Genomic DNA, 16,361 nt, shown 5'->3' on the forward strand with positions numbered 1-16,361 from the left:
GGTGAAGTCTTTTTTGGTCCCAGGGCAAAAAACCTAGATAAAACTTGGGAATTGGACATGCCCAAGGAGCTGTTGCAGTTGGTGGTTTATCCACCAAAGAATGTGATGGTTGGATGTGGATGACTTTGTGGTCTCTCTACCCAGGAATATTCCTCAGCATGTTTAAATTCCTGGTGGAAATGTGGCCTCAGTTTCCCCTCCAGGAACACTTGGTTCCTCAAGGAGAACCTCTAGATTTGGCTTCTGGGCTCTGTTTTGGATAAATAAATGGAGAATGATGGAAAACTCAACGTTTAGCAGCACCTCACCAGTTTGAGAAGAATCACAGTGATATCATGGTAATAAAACTGAATTAAAAAAGAGTGAGCATGTCAAGGAGCTGTTTGCCAATAGCATTTTGGGGACAGAATCCCTGGGATGGGATCCCATGGGATGCAGTGATGCAGTGACCTCAGCCCATCTCACCTTTGTCCTGAGCTAATGAAGCACGCCTAAACTCAAGATGAATCATTAATTAACAAACCAAAATCATAGCAGGCAGCTCTGAAAAGCTTTCGGAGCACATTTTTCCTGCCATGCTCTGTTGGGAAGGGGAATTATTTTTCACAGGATTAACCAACCTGAGGGTGGTTCAAAGGTCTCCCTGTTTGCCACCTTGTCATCAGCAAGGGCTGGAAGAGAAACAACCTCCTCCATGGAGTTCAAACTTGTTCCAGGGTGATTTATTGCCATGGGAATGCTGCTTCCTAAAGCAAGAGGCAACTTCACTTTCCAAGTCCTGGAGCTCCCTGTTAACCCGAGTGGTTCTTGGCAAAGGTGGCTTTTCCCTCATTTATCAGGGCTGGGAAAAGCAGGTGGAGGTACTCAGCAGAGGAAGGAAGCAGTTTTCCTCCTGCTTGTGGAATTTTTGGAGTAAATCCCACCTTTTCCTCAGGTGAAGGATTGTGCATGGTTGGTTTTTGGCTATTTGAGTTGAGGTTTTAATGCAGTCCGTGTTTTTTTTGCCACGGGATGATGTGGTGGTTTGGGGATTCCTGATTTCGTTGGTCCTGTCGATTTCACTGTGTGGTTATTGGAGAGGGACATCTAAAACCACCTCATCAGAGAAAGTTCAGGTTGTGGTGTGTCTCACCTCGGTGGGATTTTACTGGGATGGGATACCCAGTCCAGGAGGTGAAGGATCAAAGGCTGGCAGGGCTTGCCTCTTGTTTTCAGGACAAAACCGTTTCTCAGCCTTTGTGCACTCCGATGCCTCAGTTTCCCCACTGAAAAATGGGAATAATCACTACAGGAAAAATCACTGTTTTCTATGGAAAACTGCATGGATTCAGCTGTCACAGCAGCAGGGAGCTTTTCCTCATCCTAGGGTAGCAAGCCCCTTGCTCCAAGCAGGGAATGGTCTCCAGGATGGAGGGTGGCTCCACATTGTCACTGAGCTTTGCAGATCCAGACTCCAGTGATTTCCATCACCCTCTGGTGATGGAAGAGAGAGCCTGGGGAAGAGGGAAAGTTCTTGTTCTGCCATTCACTACCCCAGGTTGCTCCTTTCACTACCCCAAGCTACTCCAAGCCCTGTCCAGCCTGGCCTTGGGCACTTCCAGGGATTGGGCAGCCACAGCTTCTCTGGGCAACCTGTGCCAGGGCCTCAGAGTTTAAAGAATTTTGTTCCACAGGAGACTCAGGCAGAGCCTTTGGTGAGTAGCACGCGCTGAAGTGACACACTGGGAATTTTTCCACAGTGGATCACAGCCACTGACACATCCCAGCAATAGGGAGAAACCAGGAAATCTGAAGGAAGCGAAGGTTGCGAGAGGCCGGGACTCGAGAAGCCGCCCGCTGCTGTTCCAACAGCTTTTCCCCTTGAGGAACTCGGAAAGAATCAGCATTTTTCTCCCTAATAGAGCTTCAAAACTCAGTTGTGAGCAATTTGGAGGCTCACGTGGAGTTTCGGGTTCATTTAGCTGCTGCCTCCAGAGCTTGTAGAGAGTCAAAGCTGTCGAAGGCGGCCGCAGCGCCCCAGTGCCTTGAATTAATGTTATTGTTATTTGTGTGGACGTGCTGGGGTGCAAACAAGGTTAATTGAAATGAGAGCGCTGCTTCCTCTTGATAATGGCTCAGGCTTGACAGCAAGGAGGAGTTTATTTTTGTCAGAGAGCTGCCTTTATTATCCCTTTTTATTAGAGCTAATTTGGGCTCTATATCAAAAACTACATTAAGGGAATCGTTTATGGTCACACCACCAGCACTGCCAAAGATCGCCCCAGAGCCCTGTCCTTTATGTTAATGTCTGCAGTTAAAAGACAATTAAAAATAAACTCTCCTCTTTTAAAGCACCCTTTGTTTTCTTTCCTCTTGGCCTCCAGCGAGGCAATTTAGTTCAACCCTTAATGTGCCCTTCAGGGATAAGGGATTTTTCCGGATAGCCCCAGCCGTGGTTATTGCAGGATTGTAAATATTACTTGGGGATGCTTGAACTGGTGGGACCAGGATGCTGCTGGTGAATGGGGAGATCAATACCACGCCAAGCAGTGAGGAAATTTGGGATGTAGGAGCAGGAGGAGCTGGACCTTCGGGAAGCCCACGTTCCAAGCGGCAGCTGCCTGGTCGGGGCGGGAAGCGGGAAGCTGCCGGCGGTTGCCGGTGAGTTAAGGATGCTGAAATATGGCAGCAGGCTGGTAATTTGTTTTTAATGATAACAGCTGGCAGAAGGTGAAGTTTGTGCTTTGAGGACGATGAGGAGAATCCTTGCTCCGTCAGTTTTCCCCGTCGGCTGTCACACTGCGGGAACTCGGGAACGCAGGAGCGCGGGATCAGGGATCTCCTCCGTGTATCCCACTGCTCTCTTTCTCCAGTGCTCAGGGCAGGAGCTACTCTCCTCCTCATTTCACTCCCTCTTGGAGCCTCCCTGTCTGCCTCAGTGTGCAGGGACAGGCATTAAAGCCCTGAGGAATTCCAGGATAATGCCTTGGAATGATGCAGCCCTCTCCAAAATCCTTGCGGAGGTGCTTTTTCCTCCCTTTCTAGGAACCACCTTTTGGAGCCTTTATCAAACCCCCTTCCAGCCAGCTCTGTATTCACAGAAGAGCCAAATGGGAAGCACCCCCAGGATGCTGTTTTGGCCTTTGTGATGGCCAAAATTTCCTCAGGGATATTGGGATTCCCTCTGAGAATTCCCTTTGGGATGTTGCAGCAGGGCTGGGTGTGTTCCCCGTGCCGCTGTTCCCATCTCCATCACTGCATCATTCCTTGTGAAAGATGTTCCCAGAATTTATGACATTTCCCCATCCCATCCCTACACTATCCAGAGGGAATTTTCTTCCTGGTGGCAGTTTCCAGCTTTTCACCCTCTCACCAGCATCCTGAAGGATGCTGAGGGAAGCACCTACGCTCCCTGCGTATCCAAACACCAGGAACACGTAATACCAGGGAGCAGCCTTGCAGGAGACCAATGGAAGAGCTAAAAACACCTCTGGGATCGGTGGCTGGCAAAAGATTTCTATTTATTTTATGCTTGTCACGCTTTTATTTCAGGTCTGAGGGTTGCAGTGATTCCGAGTCACGGGTTTAGGGAATTGCTGACGGATTTCTCCTCCTCTTGCAGATGCCGGTGTGTTCCTACTACTTGAAGGGGATCTGCAGCAACAGCAATTGCCCCTACAGCCATGTCTACGTGTCCAGGAAGGCAGAAGTGTGCCAGGATTTCCTCAAAGGATACTGTCCCATGGGAGAAAAGGTAAAGAGGGATTTATCCCAGCTGTTGTGGGCCGAAGCCAAAGCCATGAGCAGCGTCCTGCACCAGCTACAGGACCACAGGGAAGAAGCTGCTCAGCACCTGGATGTGATGAACAACAGTTCTGTGCTTTTCCAAAGGGTTTTGGCAAAGTGCTTTGGTTGGGAGAAAAGGGAAAGAAATCAAAGGCTTCAGCTCATCAACATGCTGGTGTTTCCCTGGTAAGGGCCTCCATAGGGTGTTCCTGTTACCAGTGTCTGAGCTCAAAGCACCTGCCCTAAAAACCCCTCACGAAACAGATGAAAAATACAGGAAATTATTTAGGATTCCCTGTTTTACTTAGAAAATCCATAATCATTAGTGCTTATTTTCCACTCTGGCTCCGTGACGGGTTTAAACTTGAGCCTTAAATCCTGTGGCTTAGTTTTAGGAGCAAGATCAGGCTTGCTCAGCATGCAGCTGTGCCTGGGGGATTCATGGAGCCACCTCCAGGTCCTGGGGATGATTTGGATCTGTCCTACATGGACTTCATGTGCACCCTGGGGAGAGTTGCAACCTCATCCATGAGCTTTTGGTACCCAATGTAACGTGGAAATTGTGGGGGTGGCTTTCCTGGAGCAGGGCTTGGAGCCAGCTGCCATTTGCTGTTCTAAAGGAATTTGGAACACACAGGATCTCACCTTTCTGTGTCATGGCTAAGGGAGAGGGTTGGCCATGCTGGTGTTCCCTTGGGAATCCAAGTGACTGTCCTGACTCCTCTTTGTTGTTATCCAAATGGGTTATGGGTTATGGTATGGGATTTCTGCTCATCCTTGGACAGTTGTGACCAGCAAGAAAGGGGGGAATTCTGCCCCTCTGCCCCAGTCAGGTGAGACCTCACCTGCAGAGCTGCCTCCAGAAGAAGAGGCAGCAGAAGAAGGAACATGTGGAGAAGAAGGAAGATGTGCCAACAGAAGAAGGAAGATGTGGAGCTGCCTGGAGTGAGTCCAGAGGAAGCCAAGGAGATGCTTCAAGGGCTGGAGCCCCTCTGCTCTGCAGCCAGGCTGGGAGAGCTGGGAATGTCCAGCTGGAAAAGGAAAGGCTCTGAGGGGACCTTAGAACCATTTCTAAGGGGGTGAGTGGGCTCCAAGAGAGTTGGAGAGGGACTTTGGACAAGGACCTGGAGTGCCAAGATAAGGGGGAATGGCTTCCCACTGCCAGAGGGCAGGGTTAAATGGGATATTGGGAAAAAGTTCTTCCCTGTGATGGTGCTGAAGCCCTGGCACAGGCTGTCCTGAGGAGTTGTGGGTGCCTCAGAGGGCTCTTTTCCTCCTTTTCTCCATCTTGGTAGCACTTGTTTGCAGAGGTACGACCCATCAGGAGAAGCCGTAGGTGCTCAGGTCCCACCAGCGTGGCCACCAGCCTGTCCCAGAATCCAAACACAACGTTGGATGGAATCCTAGGATCATTTAGCCTGGAAAAGAGCTCTAAGATCATTGAGCCCAGCTTTGAACCCAGCGCTGTCAAGCCCACTAAACCCCATCTGGTCTTTTCCTCGTCCTTTCCCGAGGAGAAACCACCACAGAGCAAAAACCTGGCAAAAACGAGGGAAAAAAGCCAAAAGTGAGAGTTTTAAGGAAAGCAGGACATCAGCAGCAGCGGAAGGAAGCTCTAATAAATTAGTCTGGGCCTAATTACTTTTTGTGGCAGTGCGTGGAGGGGGACTTGATGCAGGATAAACATTCCCTCAGAAGGAAAACACAGGCATCCTGCCACCTCCCTCCAGCGCAGCGCCAACCACGCAGGCAGGGTCCCGACAATTATTTTTAAAATATTCCAATTTAAATGAAAATATAAAAGAGATATTTAGAATATTTATTCTATTAGGAAAAGTGCTTACGGCGTCACTTTTGGAATGTCGGGAAAGCATTCTCCTCCAGATGATGGATAGCAGCCTGTAATTATATATGGGGAGAAATTGCTGAGCGGGCCATATTTAACTGGGGAGGAGAAATTCCAGCTTGGGCCATTAAGGGTTAATTTTATTCTCTAAATAATATAAAAAGTGCTGAGTCCGTGCCTTTGCTCCAAGTAGAAAGTCCTCAAATGGACCCCGGAGAGTTTATAATATTCTACTGAATCAAGGAAAAATGTTAACCTTGCTTCATAAAACGATGGCTTGTTAAAGATGCGCAGTCCCTTTTCTTGTGAATTATTTAGGATGGGAGTAAATCTTCCCTCGTTCTGCCTTTCCCTGTCCGAGCAATGTTGGTTTGAAGCACAAAGAGCCCGGAATGCGAAGGTGTGCGACTCCGGTGGAGCATCCTGGGTGGATAAACTCTGACAAGGATGGTCCATAATTAGGAATTTAGGTTGTTTTGTGCTGATTTCTGGCACGCTGGGCTCTTCTCCCAATTGTGTTTTCCTCTTTGTGCTCTTCCAGACAAACACAATTCCTGATTTTTAGCAGACCTCCATCAAAAATGTCCATTATTATCCATAATTTATGACTTGTCATTGGCAGTGTTTTCTCTTAAGGACTTCCTAGGATGTGTTGCAGCATTCTCAGGATAAGTTGATCCGCCTTTGACCCATTCCATGGACTGTAATTCCAGCTGCTCTTTGCGCAAATGACGCCGGGACTGACCTGCTCTGGCTTCGCCAGGAATTTAGAATTAAGTGAGAAAGGTTTAATTTTGCATTCCCAAGTCCTTTTTTCAGGAATGTGGACTGTAGAGGGTCTAAATCCACGCTTGGGGAAGGGGACAGCTCCTGTACAAGGCCATGATCACATCCTTCTTAAAGGGGATGTTGCCCCCAATATTAATTAATTGGTCAAAAGTTGGACCTGATGATTTTGGAGAGCTTTTCCAGCCTAAAAGATTCCAGGATTCTGTTTCCAGAAGGGAGCTGGTGGCAGAGCTAGGACTGTGCTTTCCAGCATTTCTACAGGTTCCTTAGTCATGGGTTGGGAATATCCTCCACTATTTGTGCTTCCTAAAGGGATCATCCCTGAATGCAATGTCGTATGTGTCCCTTAAGGCCATGGAGTGATTCCCACCTTGGAGATCTCTGTCCCAGTTTTCCTGGAGCTCCCTGCCCTTCCCTGGCACCCTGACCTGGTCATGCTGGGAGGTCCCTCTGGGCTGGCCACCTGCACTGGAGGAAGCCCCAAGAAGGAAGTGGGAAGAGAGGGAGAAATGGGGCCTCTTGCAGGTTCTTCCCAGGGTTTTTTGGAGATGTTTTCATGAGCTGCTCTATGGTCAGAGCTCCTCTGTGGTTCCACATCCCTCCTCCCATATGGGGCCTTGTGAAGGGGCTTGGAGGAGGAATTCTCTAGGAGAGGATGGGATGAGGCTGGTGGATGTGAGGGATGAGGCAGCACCAGTGAGTGAAGTGTCTGTGGTAATGTGACCCAGAGCAAGGGACAAGCAAGAGGAGACATTGGATGGAGATGCTGGGATGGCCCATCCCTGGAAGTGTTCAAGGCCAGGTTGGATGGGACTTGGAGCAGCCAGGGTTAGTGGAAAGTGTCCTTGGCACTTTGTCCTATGGCAAGGGGTTGGAACAGGATGGGCTTTAAGGACCTTACCAACCCAAACCAGATTTGATGGCAAACCATGGGCTGGGATCTCTGCGTGGCTGAGAGCCTGGAGCTGGGAGCTCATCTATAGATGGTCCCAAGGAGCACCTGCCTTGGGATTTGCTTTCCAGGCATAAAAGATGAAGGAGGAAAGATTTACATGGGATATTGGGATGAATTCCTTCCTGTGAGGGTGGTGACGCCCTGGCAGAGGCCCTGGCCCCATCCCTGAAAGTGTCCAAGGCCAGGCTGGACAGGGCTTGGGGCAACCTGGAATACTGGAAGGTGTCCCTCACCACAGCAGGGGTCTGGAATGAGATCATTAAGGTCCCTTCCAACTCAAACCACTCAATGATTCCATTGCTGCATCTGGAAAATTGTTTTGTATTAAATAATCTTCCCCCTTCCGTGCCCATTAGCGCCAGAGCCGCATTAAATCCCTCTCTCCGGATTGTTTCCATCGCCTGCCTTGGAGCCTGTGGGTAAATAGTTCCCTCATGGGAGCTGTTAAACAGTGAGACACACTGAGATTAAACAACAAAGCTTTCCTTGAAAGGCACGGGGAGATGTGCTGGAATAAATCATGGATAAGAGGAGAATCTGTTCCCATCCCTCTGGAATCCCAGCTGGCACAACCAACCTTGTGACATGGGGACCTGCCATGGCAGGAGGGTTGAGCTGTGCTGGGACTGCTCACCCCAGCTCATCTTATTCCTAAAATCCATCTTTTTACTGGACCAACAGCTTTCACCAAAGCTCTGATTTCTGCCTTATCTATGTAAAAAATATGGGAGAGGGGCAGCACTGCCTGAGGAAGTGCTGCTTCCTTGGGAAGAATAATTTTCCTCCCCCAGGTGGAGCTTGGTGTTTTTATGCAGTGGCAGCTGCTGGATTTTGCTGTAGAAAATCAAAATGTGGGGATTTTTTTCTCAGCTGAAACCTCGTTCTTGTGTGGTTTTTTGTGTGTTTGGTTGGTTATTTTTTCCTTTTCTGGTGGAAGTTCAACAGTTTCCCACCAGAAACATAATGTTTTTGTGTGTCTGATACATTCAATTTAACACATTTCTTTAGAGAAAGCCACATGAGCTGTGTTACAACAGTAAATATTAAATGCCTGTGGTTTTCTCTTAAATTATCCAGTGATGGAGAGCAGCAGCCTGGGATCCTTGTTTTCCTTAATCTTTTATCATGGAAAGATGAAGTTCAACACTGTTCATGCTTTCTGATCTCAGGGTTCAACCAGCATTTTTTTTTTTCCTCACAGCCATCAGATCATGGTCTTTCTGGGGGTTTTTTTCCCCTCCTTTGATTCCAGGTTGACTCCTAACCAACTTGGCTTTTCCTTGAGGAACTCTTGAACGAAAGGTTGTCCAGCCCTGGCACAGGCTGACCTGGCAAGTTGTGGAATACTCATTCCTGGAGGGATTTAACAACTCTGTGGAAGTGGCACTTATGGACATGACTTAGTGGTGGCCTTGGCAGTGCTGGGGGAATGGGATTTTCCCACCTAAATGATTCCCTGATTCCTTAATAATTTGGAAATAGCTGGTGGAGAGCTTTGCCTTGGATAGCTCTTTTATAGTCCACTGCAGCTGTATGAAAATCAACTAGAAAAGCAACTTAATTTTATTTATCCCTAATTTTGGCTCTGGCTGACAGATGTTTTCTGTGAGCTTGATTTGGGATTTTTTTCCCCCATAATGTGTAGCAGAAATCTTCAGTCACCAAACTGATGAGCAAGTGGAATTTTTATTTAAAATTAAGTTTGTGTAGGATTGGTAATGAGGCTGTTTTTAAGGTTATCAGTAGTTTCCAGGATGGATTTGAGCTGGCTGAAATCTCTCCAGCTTCATCCCATTGGTTTGTTTGGAATGTTGAGTCCTTGTCCACATCCTCTGGGCAACGAATGCTGCTGATAATAAATGGTAAATCCCAGTTGTGGCAATGGGATCTTCCCTTTGGAAGCACTTTGTAGCCTTCAGAAGAAGTTTAAAACTGATCAGGATTCTTCCATGGCCAATCCTGTCTTCGTATCTCTATAGAAATCTTGTGGGTTTCCAGTTGTATCTCGTAGTTTGTAATGGGATAATGAGGGTTCTTATTGCTCCTTTAATTTAACTGTAGCATCTCCGATGGAATTCTGATCCTTACGTTAAAGATGGGGCTTATCAGGATGCTCTGGAACTGCTTAATAGCCTGGAATTGTTGATAACAGCACCAAGATAAATCCCAGGCTGAGATTTCCTCTTTCTTGCACTTTAATATCTTTGTAGAAGGAAGTAGGGCACAAAATCTGAAAATTGGGAAGTTTGGGAGGAGGGCAGCCACGGAATCACAGCTCTGAAGTGGGAGTGTAGTGATGAGGCAGAGACTTCCTGATTTCAACCTGAACTTCTGTGGAGATGAACGCAAAACCCAGCAGACTGGGTTTTTTGCTTCTTGTCTGGAATCTCCCTTTGATAAAATCTGTTCTTTGTTGGAAAATCCCCACTTCCTGTGAGCAGTGGGTGATTCCCAGGATCACCCTGGGATGGCTCAGGTTGGAAGGGACTACAATGGGGCATCTGGTCCAAGCTCCCTGTTCCAGCAGGATCATCCCAGAGCACATGAATTGTGTCCAGAGGCTTCTGGAATATCTCCAGTGAGGGTGACTCCATGCCCTCTCTGGTCTCTGTTCAGGGCTTGGTCACTGCACAGGGAAGAAGTTCTGCCTCATGTCCAGGTGGAACTTCCTGGGATCAGCTCCTGCCTGTTCCTCTTGTGCCATTGCTGGGCCCCCCAGAGCAGAGCCTGGGTCCTGCTCTGAGCCCTCCCTGCACACAGGGACAGACAGGGATGAGGTCTCCTGTCGGCTGTGTCTCCTCTTGAGGCTGAACAGCCCCAGTTCCCTCAGCCTTTTCTTGACAGAGATGCTCCAGTCCCTTCATCGTCCTTGTTGTCCTCCTCTGGACCTGCTCCAGGAGTTCCATGTCTCCAGCACTGGACACAGTGCCCAGATGTGCCCCATCTGTGCTGAGGAGAGTGGCATCATCACCTCCCTCAACTTACAGTTCCTATTAGTAGTGCCCTGAGCCACCTGGAACCAGGCATGTGGTGGCGCCCCATTGATCCCTGATGGAAATGATGCCATTGGGAATGCCCAGTGAGTGTCTGCCTCACTCCAAACCCAGTGGTGATGATTTGGGGTTGGGAATTACCATTGAGGGATAGACTGTGTGAAATTGGCTCTGTTGTGGCTTTAGTGTGGGATGGATGGGATCATGGAGGTCCCTGATGGAAATGGCGTTCCTCAAAGCAGTGCAGGGGATGGTTGAATTCCATAGGCATTGCCACAAAAGGATGAATGCCTGGTTGAGAATTCACCTTCTGGATGTGCAAAAAGTCAATTACTCAATTTCCAGTGGAAACCAGTGACAGTTGGTGGCCCTCAAGGATCTGTACTGGGACCAATGCTAATTAATGCCTTCATTAATGACATAATGGGATTGGGTGCCCCCTTGGCACCAAATGGGTGTTGCTGTTGTTCCACAGAATCCTGGGATTGCAGACTGGTTTGGGTTGGAAGAGGCCTTAAAGACCATCCAGTTCCAGCCTCCCGCCATGAGCAGGGATTCCCTCCTATCTCCTTTGCTGCCTCTTAAATATGATTTTCCCAATGGTTTTCAAAACACCATCCTGGTCTTGCTCCAGCTCCATAGGTATTTTAGCTCAAATGTTGTTTTATTTCCTGAAAATACCAAGTGAGAAGGTTTATGGATTTGCAGTGGATCCTGGAGAGGTTTTAGATCCCAAATTCCTCTGATCATTTGGAGATGACCATCAGGAGTCATCCCTTCACTACAGGCATTTTGCTGGCCAAACTGTTTTGAGGGCAGAAACTTGTTTTGGAGCAAATTCCTTTGGATGACCACATCAGTTAAATTTCTCCATCATTATTCCAGTCTGGATGATGTTCGGATGTATTGTCCTCCAGGTTTTAATGACAGGGAGCTGGAATTTTTTTTTAAAAGGCTGTTTCCATCTGCACCCAATTATGAAAAAGCAATCGGAAAAAAGCCATTTACTGGCTGTCACTTTGGAGAGGCGTCAAAACAGCTCCAGCACCTCCAGCCATCACTTCCCAACAACCACTTAGAAGGACATTAAAACAGCCTGACAGCCATCCAGTCCATTAATCCCACTGCTTGGCCATGGGGATACCTGGAATAGCTTCGGCAAAAGCTGCATGGATGCTCAAGAGGGCTTTAAAAAATAGGAAACACTGGAGTTGAGGCAGTTGAGTTTTGGGGATTTTAATACTCCCCTTCCCCTGAAAGTCTGGTTGGTGGGATTTGTGTCCATTGTGATGGATAGAGGGATGGACATAGATCTCAAGGAGATGAGAAGAGTGCTTCAGTACTTTGTCACCTCTTCACAGAATCACTGAATATTCTGAGCTGGGAGGAACCCACAAGGATCATCAAAGTCCTGCCCTTGTCACCTGCTGTCCCACGGCGCTGGGAAAGGAGTAGGGTGTGAGATTAATCCTGGAAATACTTGAGAAGTTCAACCTGGCCAAACTGCTGCCCAGGAGCCAGGAATGTGAGGCTGGGTGGGATCTCTCCTCCCCACCCCATACGGTCAGTGGGTTGGTTGTTGGTTGGCCCAGTGACCCAGCTTCACCTTCCTCCCACCCTCCATCCCCTCCTGCCAAGCTTGTTCATGGAAAATGTTCATTAACATCATTCCCAAGACTGAGCCAGGACTTTCCACCAGTTGCTGCCTCCTCCTTTGCCAGCTTTGTGCTAAAGAAGGCTGGGCACTGCAAACCTCCTCATCCCTGTTTCACTCCTGGAGCATGTTGGGCCCCGTTGGACCATTTAAGGCCTTGTGGATCCTTGACAGCACCTGGAATTTCACCCAAAGCTGCCCTGGCAGCCAAGGAGGAGTCCTGGACATGGGATCTGCCAGCTGGGCACCATCCCAACCCTGGGCACCGTTGCTGGACAGGCTGTGGGGGGAACCCCACAGCGGGGAGACTGGGATTGGGACATGCCCATGGGGATGTTGGCGAGGAGCCGGAATGGGGTGAGATTCCTCCCTGTGGCTTTTTAGGGATTCTCTGGGGTTTTTTCATCTCTCTGGTGGAAGGGACCAGAGTTTTTTCCCTTTTTATGGCCCAACCTGTGGTCTGGCGGGGGTCCCGGGGGGGTATAATTAGCCACCCCGACAGGTGGCAGGGATCAGATGGCCCCCAGCACCACCCCACAGCCCCGCTCGGCTTCACCCCAGCTGACGCATGGCCGGCAGCAAAATTCCCTGTGGAAACCCAGCCCCAGCGCGTCGGATCTGGCAGGAGCAGGAGAGCTACTGTAAATAAACAGAAGGGGCTTTTCCAGCCTCCAGAGGCAATTCCAGCCTCACCATCCCAGCTGTGGGACAGCGAGGATGGACAGGGCGTTGCGGAAGAAGGGCCGGAGCGCTGGGAACGGTGTGGAAAAGCCATTAGAAACCCGAGCTGGGGACGCGGCCCTGGGATTAGTCGCACACGGTTTGTTTTCTTTATTAAGTATCTTTTTACCATGGAGCCAATAAACATGGGCTGCTCCAAGGATTCACTTGGAGGTTGGGGCTGGGTGGAGCACTGGGGAGGTGGCACATCCCGATCCCAGTGCCCAGTCGGGATCATGGCACTGTCCCACCCCGTAATTGGTGCCCCGCTGGGAAGGAACAGCCACGTTTCTTGGCCTTTTCCCAAAACAGCATAATTCCTCGATGTAGCAGTGATGCATCCATGTGGCCTTTTGAGATCAGGGCTCTTTTTTTCCTGCTCTTCTCCTTTCTGAGTCGATTTTGTGCTGAAAACCCCTTTACAGAAGAGGATTTCACATCCTTTTTAGGGAGCATCCAGGGCAGAGACAGAATTTGGACTTGATGATCCCTGGGAGTCCCTTTCAGCTCAGGATATTCTGTGATTCCAGGAACTGGAGATGGTCAGACCAAGACCTGGCACCAAGGCCCATCCCCACAGTCTTGTGCTCCACTGGGATTGTCTCTTCCAGGTGGGCTTGGAAGGTGTGACCATGCATTCATCCCAGTCTTCAATCCCTAATGGGCTGTTCCTTATTTTTTTCTCTTCCCTAATTTTGTCCCATTTATTTTAAAAGAAGTTATCAGGTTGAGGGATTTGCTGTTCTGCTTGCTAGTATTTTGGGAGAAATTCCTGTGTTTGAATTCCTGTCTGGTCGCTGCCTTTCCCAAGCTTTTCTCTTTGATCCAGGATGTATCCTGTCTGCAGGTAAAGTGAGACAATAAAGAAAATATCCTGTGGAGTCAGACAGGGACAGTTGGGAATGTCCAACCTAGAGACAAGAAGGTTCCAGGGGGACCTTAGAGGCTCTCCCAGTGTCTAAAGGAATTCCAAGAGAGCTGGAGAGGGACTTTGGATGAGGGATGGAGTACCAGGAAAAGGGAGAATGGTTTCCCTCTGCCAGAGGGCATGGTTAGATGGGATATTGGGAAGAAATCCTTTCCTGTGAGGGTGATGAGGCCCTGGTACAGGATCCCCAGAGAAGCTGTGGTTGCCTCATCCCTGGAAGTGTCTAAGGCCAGGTTGGACAAGGCTGGGAACAACCTGGGACAGTGAAAGGTCTCCATGCCCATGGCAGGGGATTGGAGTGAGATGATTACGAAGTCCCTTCCAGCCCAAAGCTTTACATGATTCCATGTTCCTATAAGGATTTGGGAGTAATGGCAAAGCCAAGCACTGTTCAGACCTGACTCTACTTCCAGGTTGCCTGTTGGTTGTAGAGTTAATTCCCATTCCAGCTCCTTGAGATACGAGGTGCAAAATCATAGGAATGGGAGGTTTAAATGGTTTTTTGATGGAAAAGCAGCACTACCGCTGAGCTGTCCCCCCCATCGAGCCTATATCCGTGTGTCCATGTGGATCCCAGCCCTCCTGCTGCTCAGCACCATCCCCAACCTCCAGCACACGAGCTCCTTGCTCCGCTGCCGACTTCAGCGCTCAGCCCCGGGCGACGGAGCTGCACAATCCTTCTGCTTTTCAAGGAGACAGCTCGGCAGGGATCCTGCTTAATCCCAAAGGTCAGCACGGGGAGCTGCTCCTGTGTCCCCAAAGTAAAGTTGCATTAAAAGGGCAGGAACTGGCCTCCATCCTGCATTGTTGGCAGGATGGATTTTTATAAACAGGCCAGAATGTTGGTGCTGAAACCCTCCCTGTGTTTCTTTCCCCATGGATTTATCTCGTTTTCCCCAAAATTTGAGTGTCTGTAGCACAGAGGAATGGGATGCGTGGGCATCCAAGTGTGGAAGGACCCACATTTCTCCTGGAGAAGGTCAACAAGGGAATGGATGTTGGAGTTGGGAATTTTTGGTTGTGCCAGTTGTGTTGGGTTGTCTCTCCATGGATGTCACAGTGTGATGCAAAAGCCAAACCGGTTGGGATGGAGCATCCTGTGTGGGAGTGGGGCCACATGGGATTAAGAGGGGTCCAGGACTTGCTCCCACCCTTGATCCCTTGGGATATTCTGGGATGAGCTCTCTGGATTGCTGGGATCAGAGATTAGAGAAAGGCTGTTCTTTTTCCCTCCTTCCACCTTCATTCCCAAGAACCCAGGTAGAAATCCCAGCTGAAGGCATCTCCTCTTCCCTGCCTGCCTCTCTTGCTGCCTTTCCCAAAGCCAAAAAGTGCCATTTCCCAGCAGAAAACCTTGTGGGGAAGCTCTGGGACACTGATGACACCTCGTTCCCACTGGCGGCTGCTGGGAGCTGCCAAAATCCAGAGCTGGGAGTGCAGGAGCATTTTTAGGGATGAACATCTCAATGCTGTTGTTTTAACAGCCCCATTCCATGGGCACACTGAGCTTCCCTGGATGGGAGAGCATCAACCAAGCCTTGGCAAGAGCAGGTTGAGCTCCAGCCCTCATCCATCTTCCTCAGAAGGCTGGTCCAGGCAGCAATCCCAAAATAAGTCCTAAAAGGATTTTGTTCCAGCTGTTCCCTGCTCTTTCTCAAGTTCCAAGCATGTCTAGGACAACAAAACCCTGTGTCATCTACAAAACCAGCTTCACCAGCCCAAATAACCTCCTTGGGATTTCTCCAGGGGTAAATCACTCCTGTTAAGACTTCGGTGGTTTGAATCCATAAAATCTAGCACTTGGAAAACTGTGGGCAGGTGTGGAATGTACTAGAATATTATTTTTAGTAGTATTTTTTCTTGGAATATTGTTTTGATGCGGAGAAGGAAACGCCAACACATCCCTCTCTCCCCTTAGCAAGGTGCTGGTGCCACCTGAAGGAGCTCAGCTGTGGATTCCTGTGCTCCCACAGGGTTTTCCCTGCCTTTTCCAACTCCGCTTCCTCTTTCCTTGGCAGTGCAAGAAGAAGCACACGCTGGTTTGTCCTGACTTTGCCAAGAAAGGTGTCTGCCCCAAGGGTGCCCGGTGCAAACTCCTGCACCCCCAGAAGAGACGTCACCCACAGCAGGTTGGAGGTGATGGAGACCACAACAACCCCCCTTCCAAGTGGAGACGGATCCAGGAGGCATCAGGCAGGTAGGAAAGAGCTCATTTTGCATCATTTAACAGTTTTCTTCCCAACCTGCTCCTGATTTTTCCTCTTCCAGGTGTGTTCTGTCTGTATCCTGGTTTATTTTAAGATGTGTTGGTTTGGGTCACTGTGCTGTTTTCTGATGGAGACACCTCTGGGATGGGCGGTGTCCATGCTTGAGGAAGAGCTGGATGGAGAGGAAAGAGTGGATTCACCCTTAGGAATGTGCCATCCAGGGGTTTAGCACCTCCAGGTGCCTTTGAGGCTTTTGTAGACCTTCCTCTTGGAGATGGAGGAATCCTGATGGAGATTCCACTGCTGAAAGTGGGTCCAGGTTATCCATAGTTATGTGGGAAACGGGAAAACATCATCCCTCTTCCTTACGTCCATGTTGGAGAGCAGAGCTGAGCCCTCTCCATGGCATGGAGGGGCTGGAGAATCAGAAATGGGGATGGACGTGGTAAGAGGCTTTGGAAAAGTTGATGCTGGACTGAGCTCTTGGTTAATCCTTGGAAGCTC

The 16,361-nt window shown here is 49.2% G+C and overlaps 1 protein-coding gene across 1 annotated transcript in view; it reads left to right on the top strand.

Moving 5' to 3' along the window:
- ZC3H3 (zinc finger CCCH-type containing 3) overlaps positions 1-16,361 on the top strand; it is a 127,564-nt gene that overhangs the window by 100,651 nt on the left and 10,552 nt on the right. Inside the window, exons 9-10 of the mRNA XM_084208629.1 lie at positions 3,602-3,733; positions 15,669-15,847. Of these exons, the coding sequence (XP_084064755.1) occupies positions 3,602-3,733; positions 15,669-15,847 (311 nt within the window). The remainder of the gene's footprint in view (positions 1-3,601; positions 3,734-15,668; positions 15,848-16,361) is intronic.

This window comes from Fringilla coelebs, assembly GCF_963513975.1.
Source record: "Fringilla coelebs genome assembly, chromosome: 1".
In the NCBI taxonomy this organism is placed as follows: domain Eukaryota; kingdom Metazoa; phylum Chordata; class Aves; order Passeriformes; family Fringillidae; genus Fringilla; species Fringilla coelebs.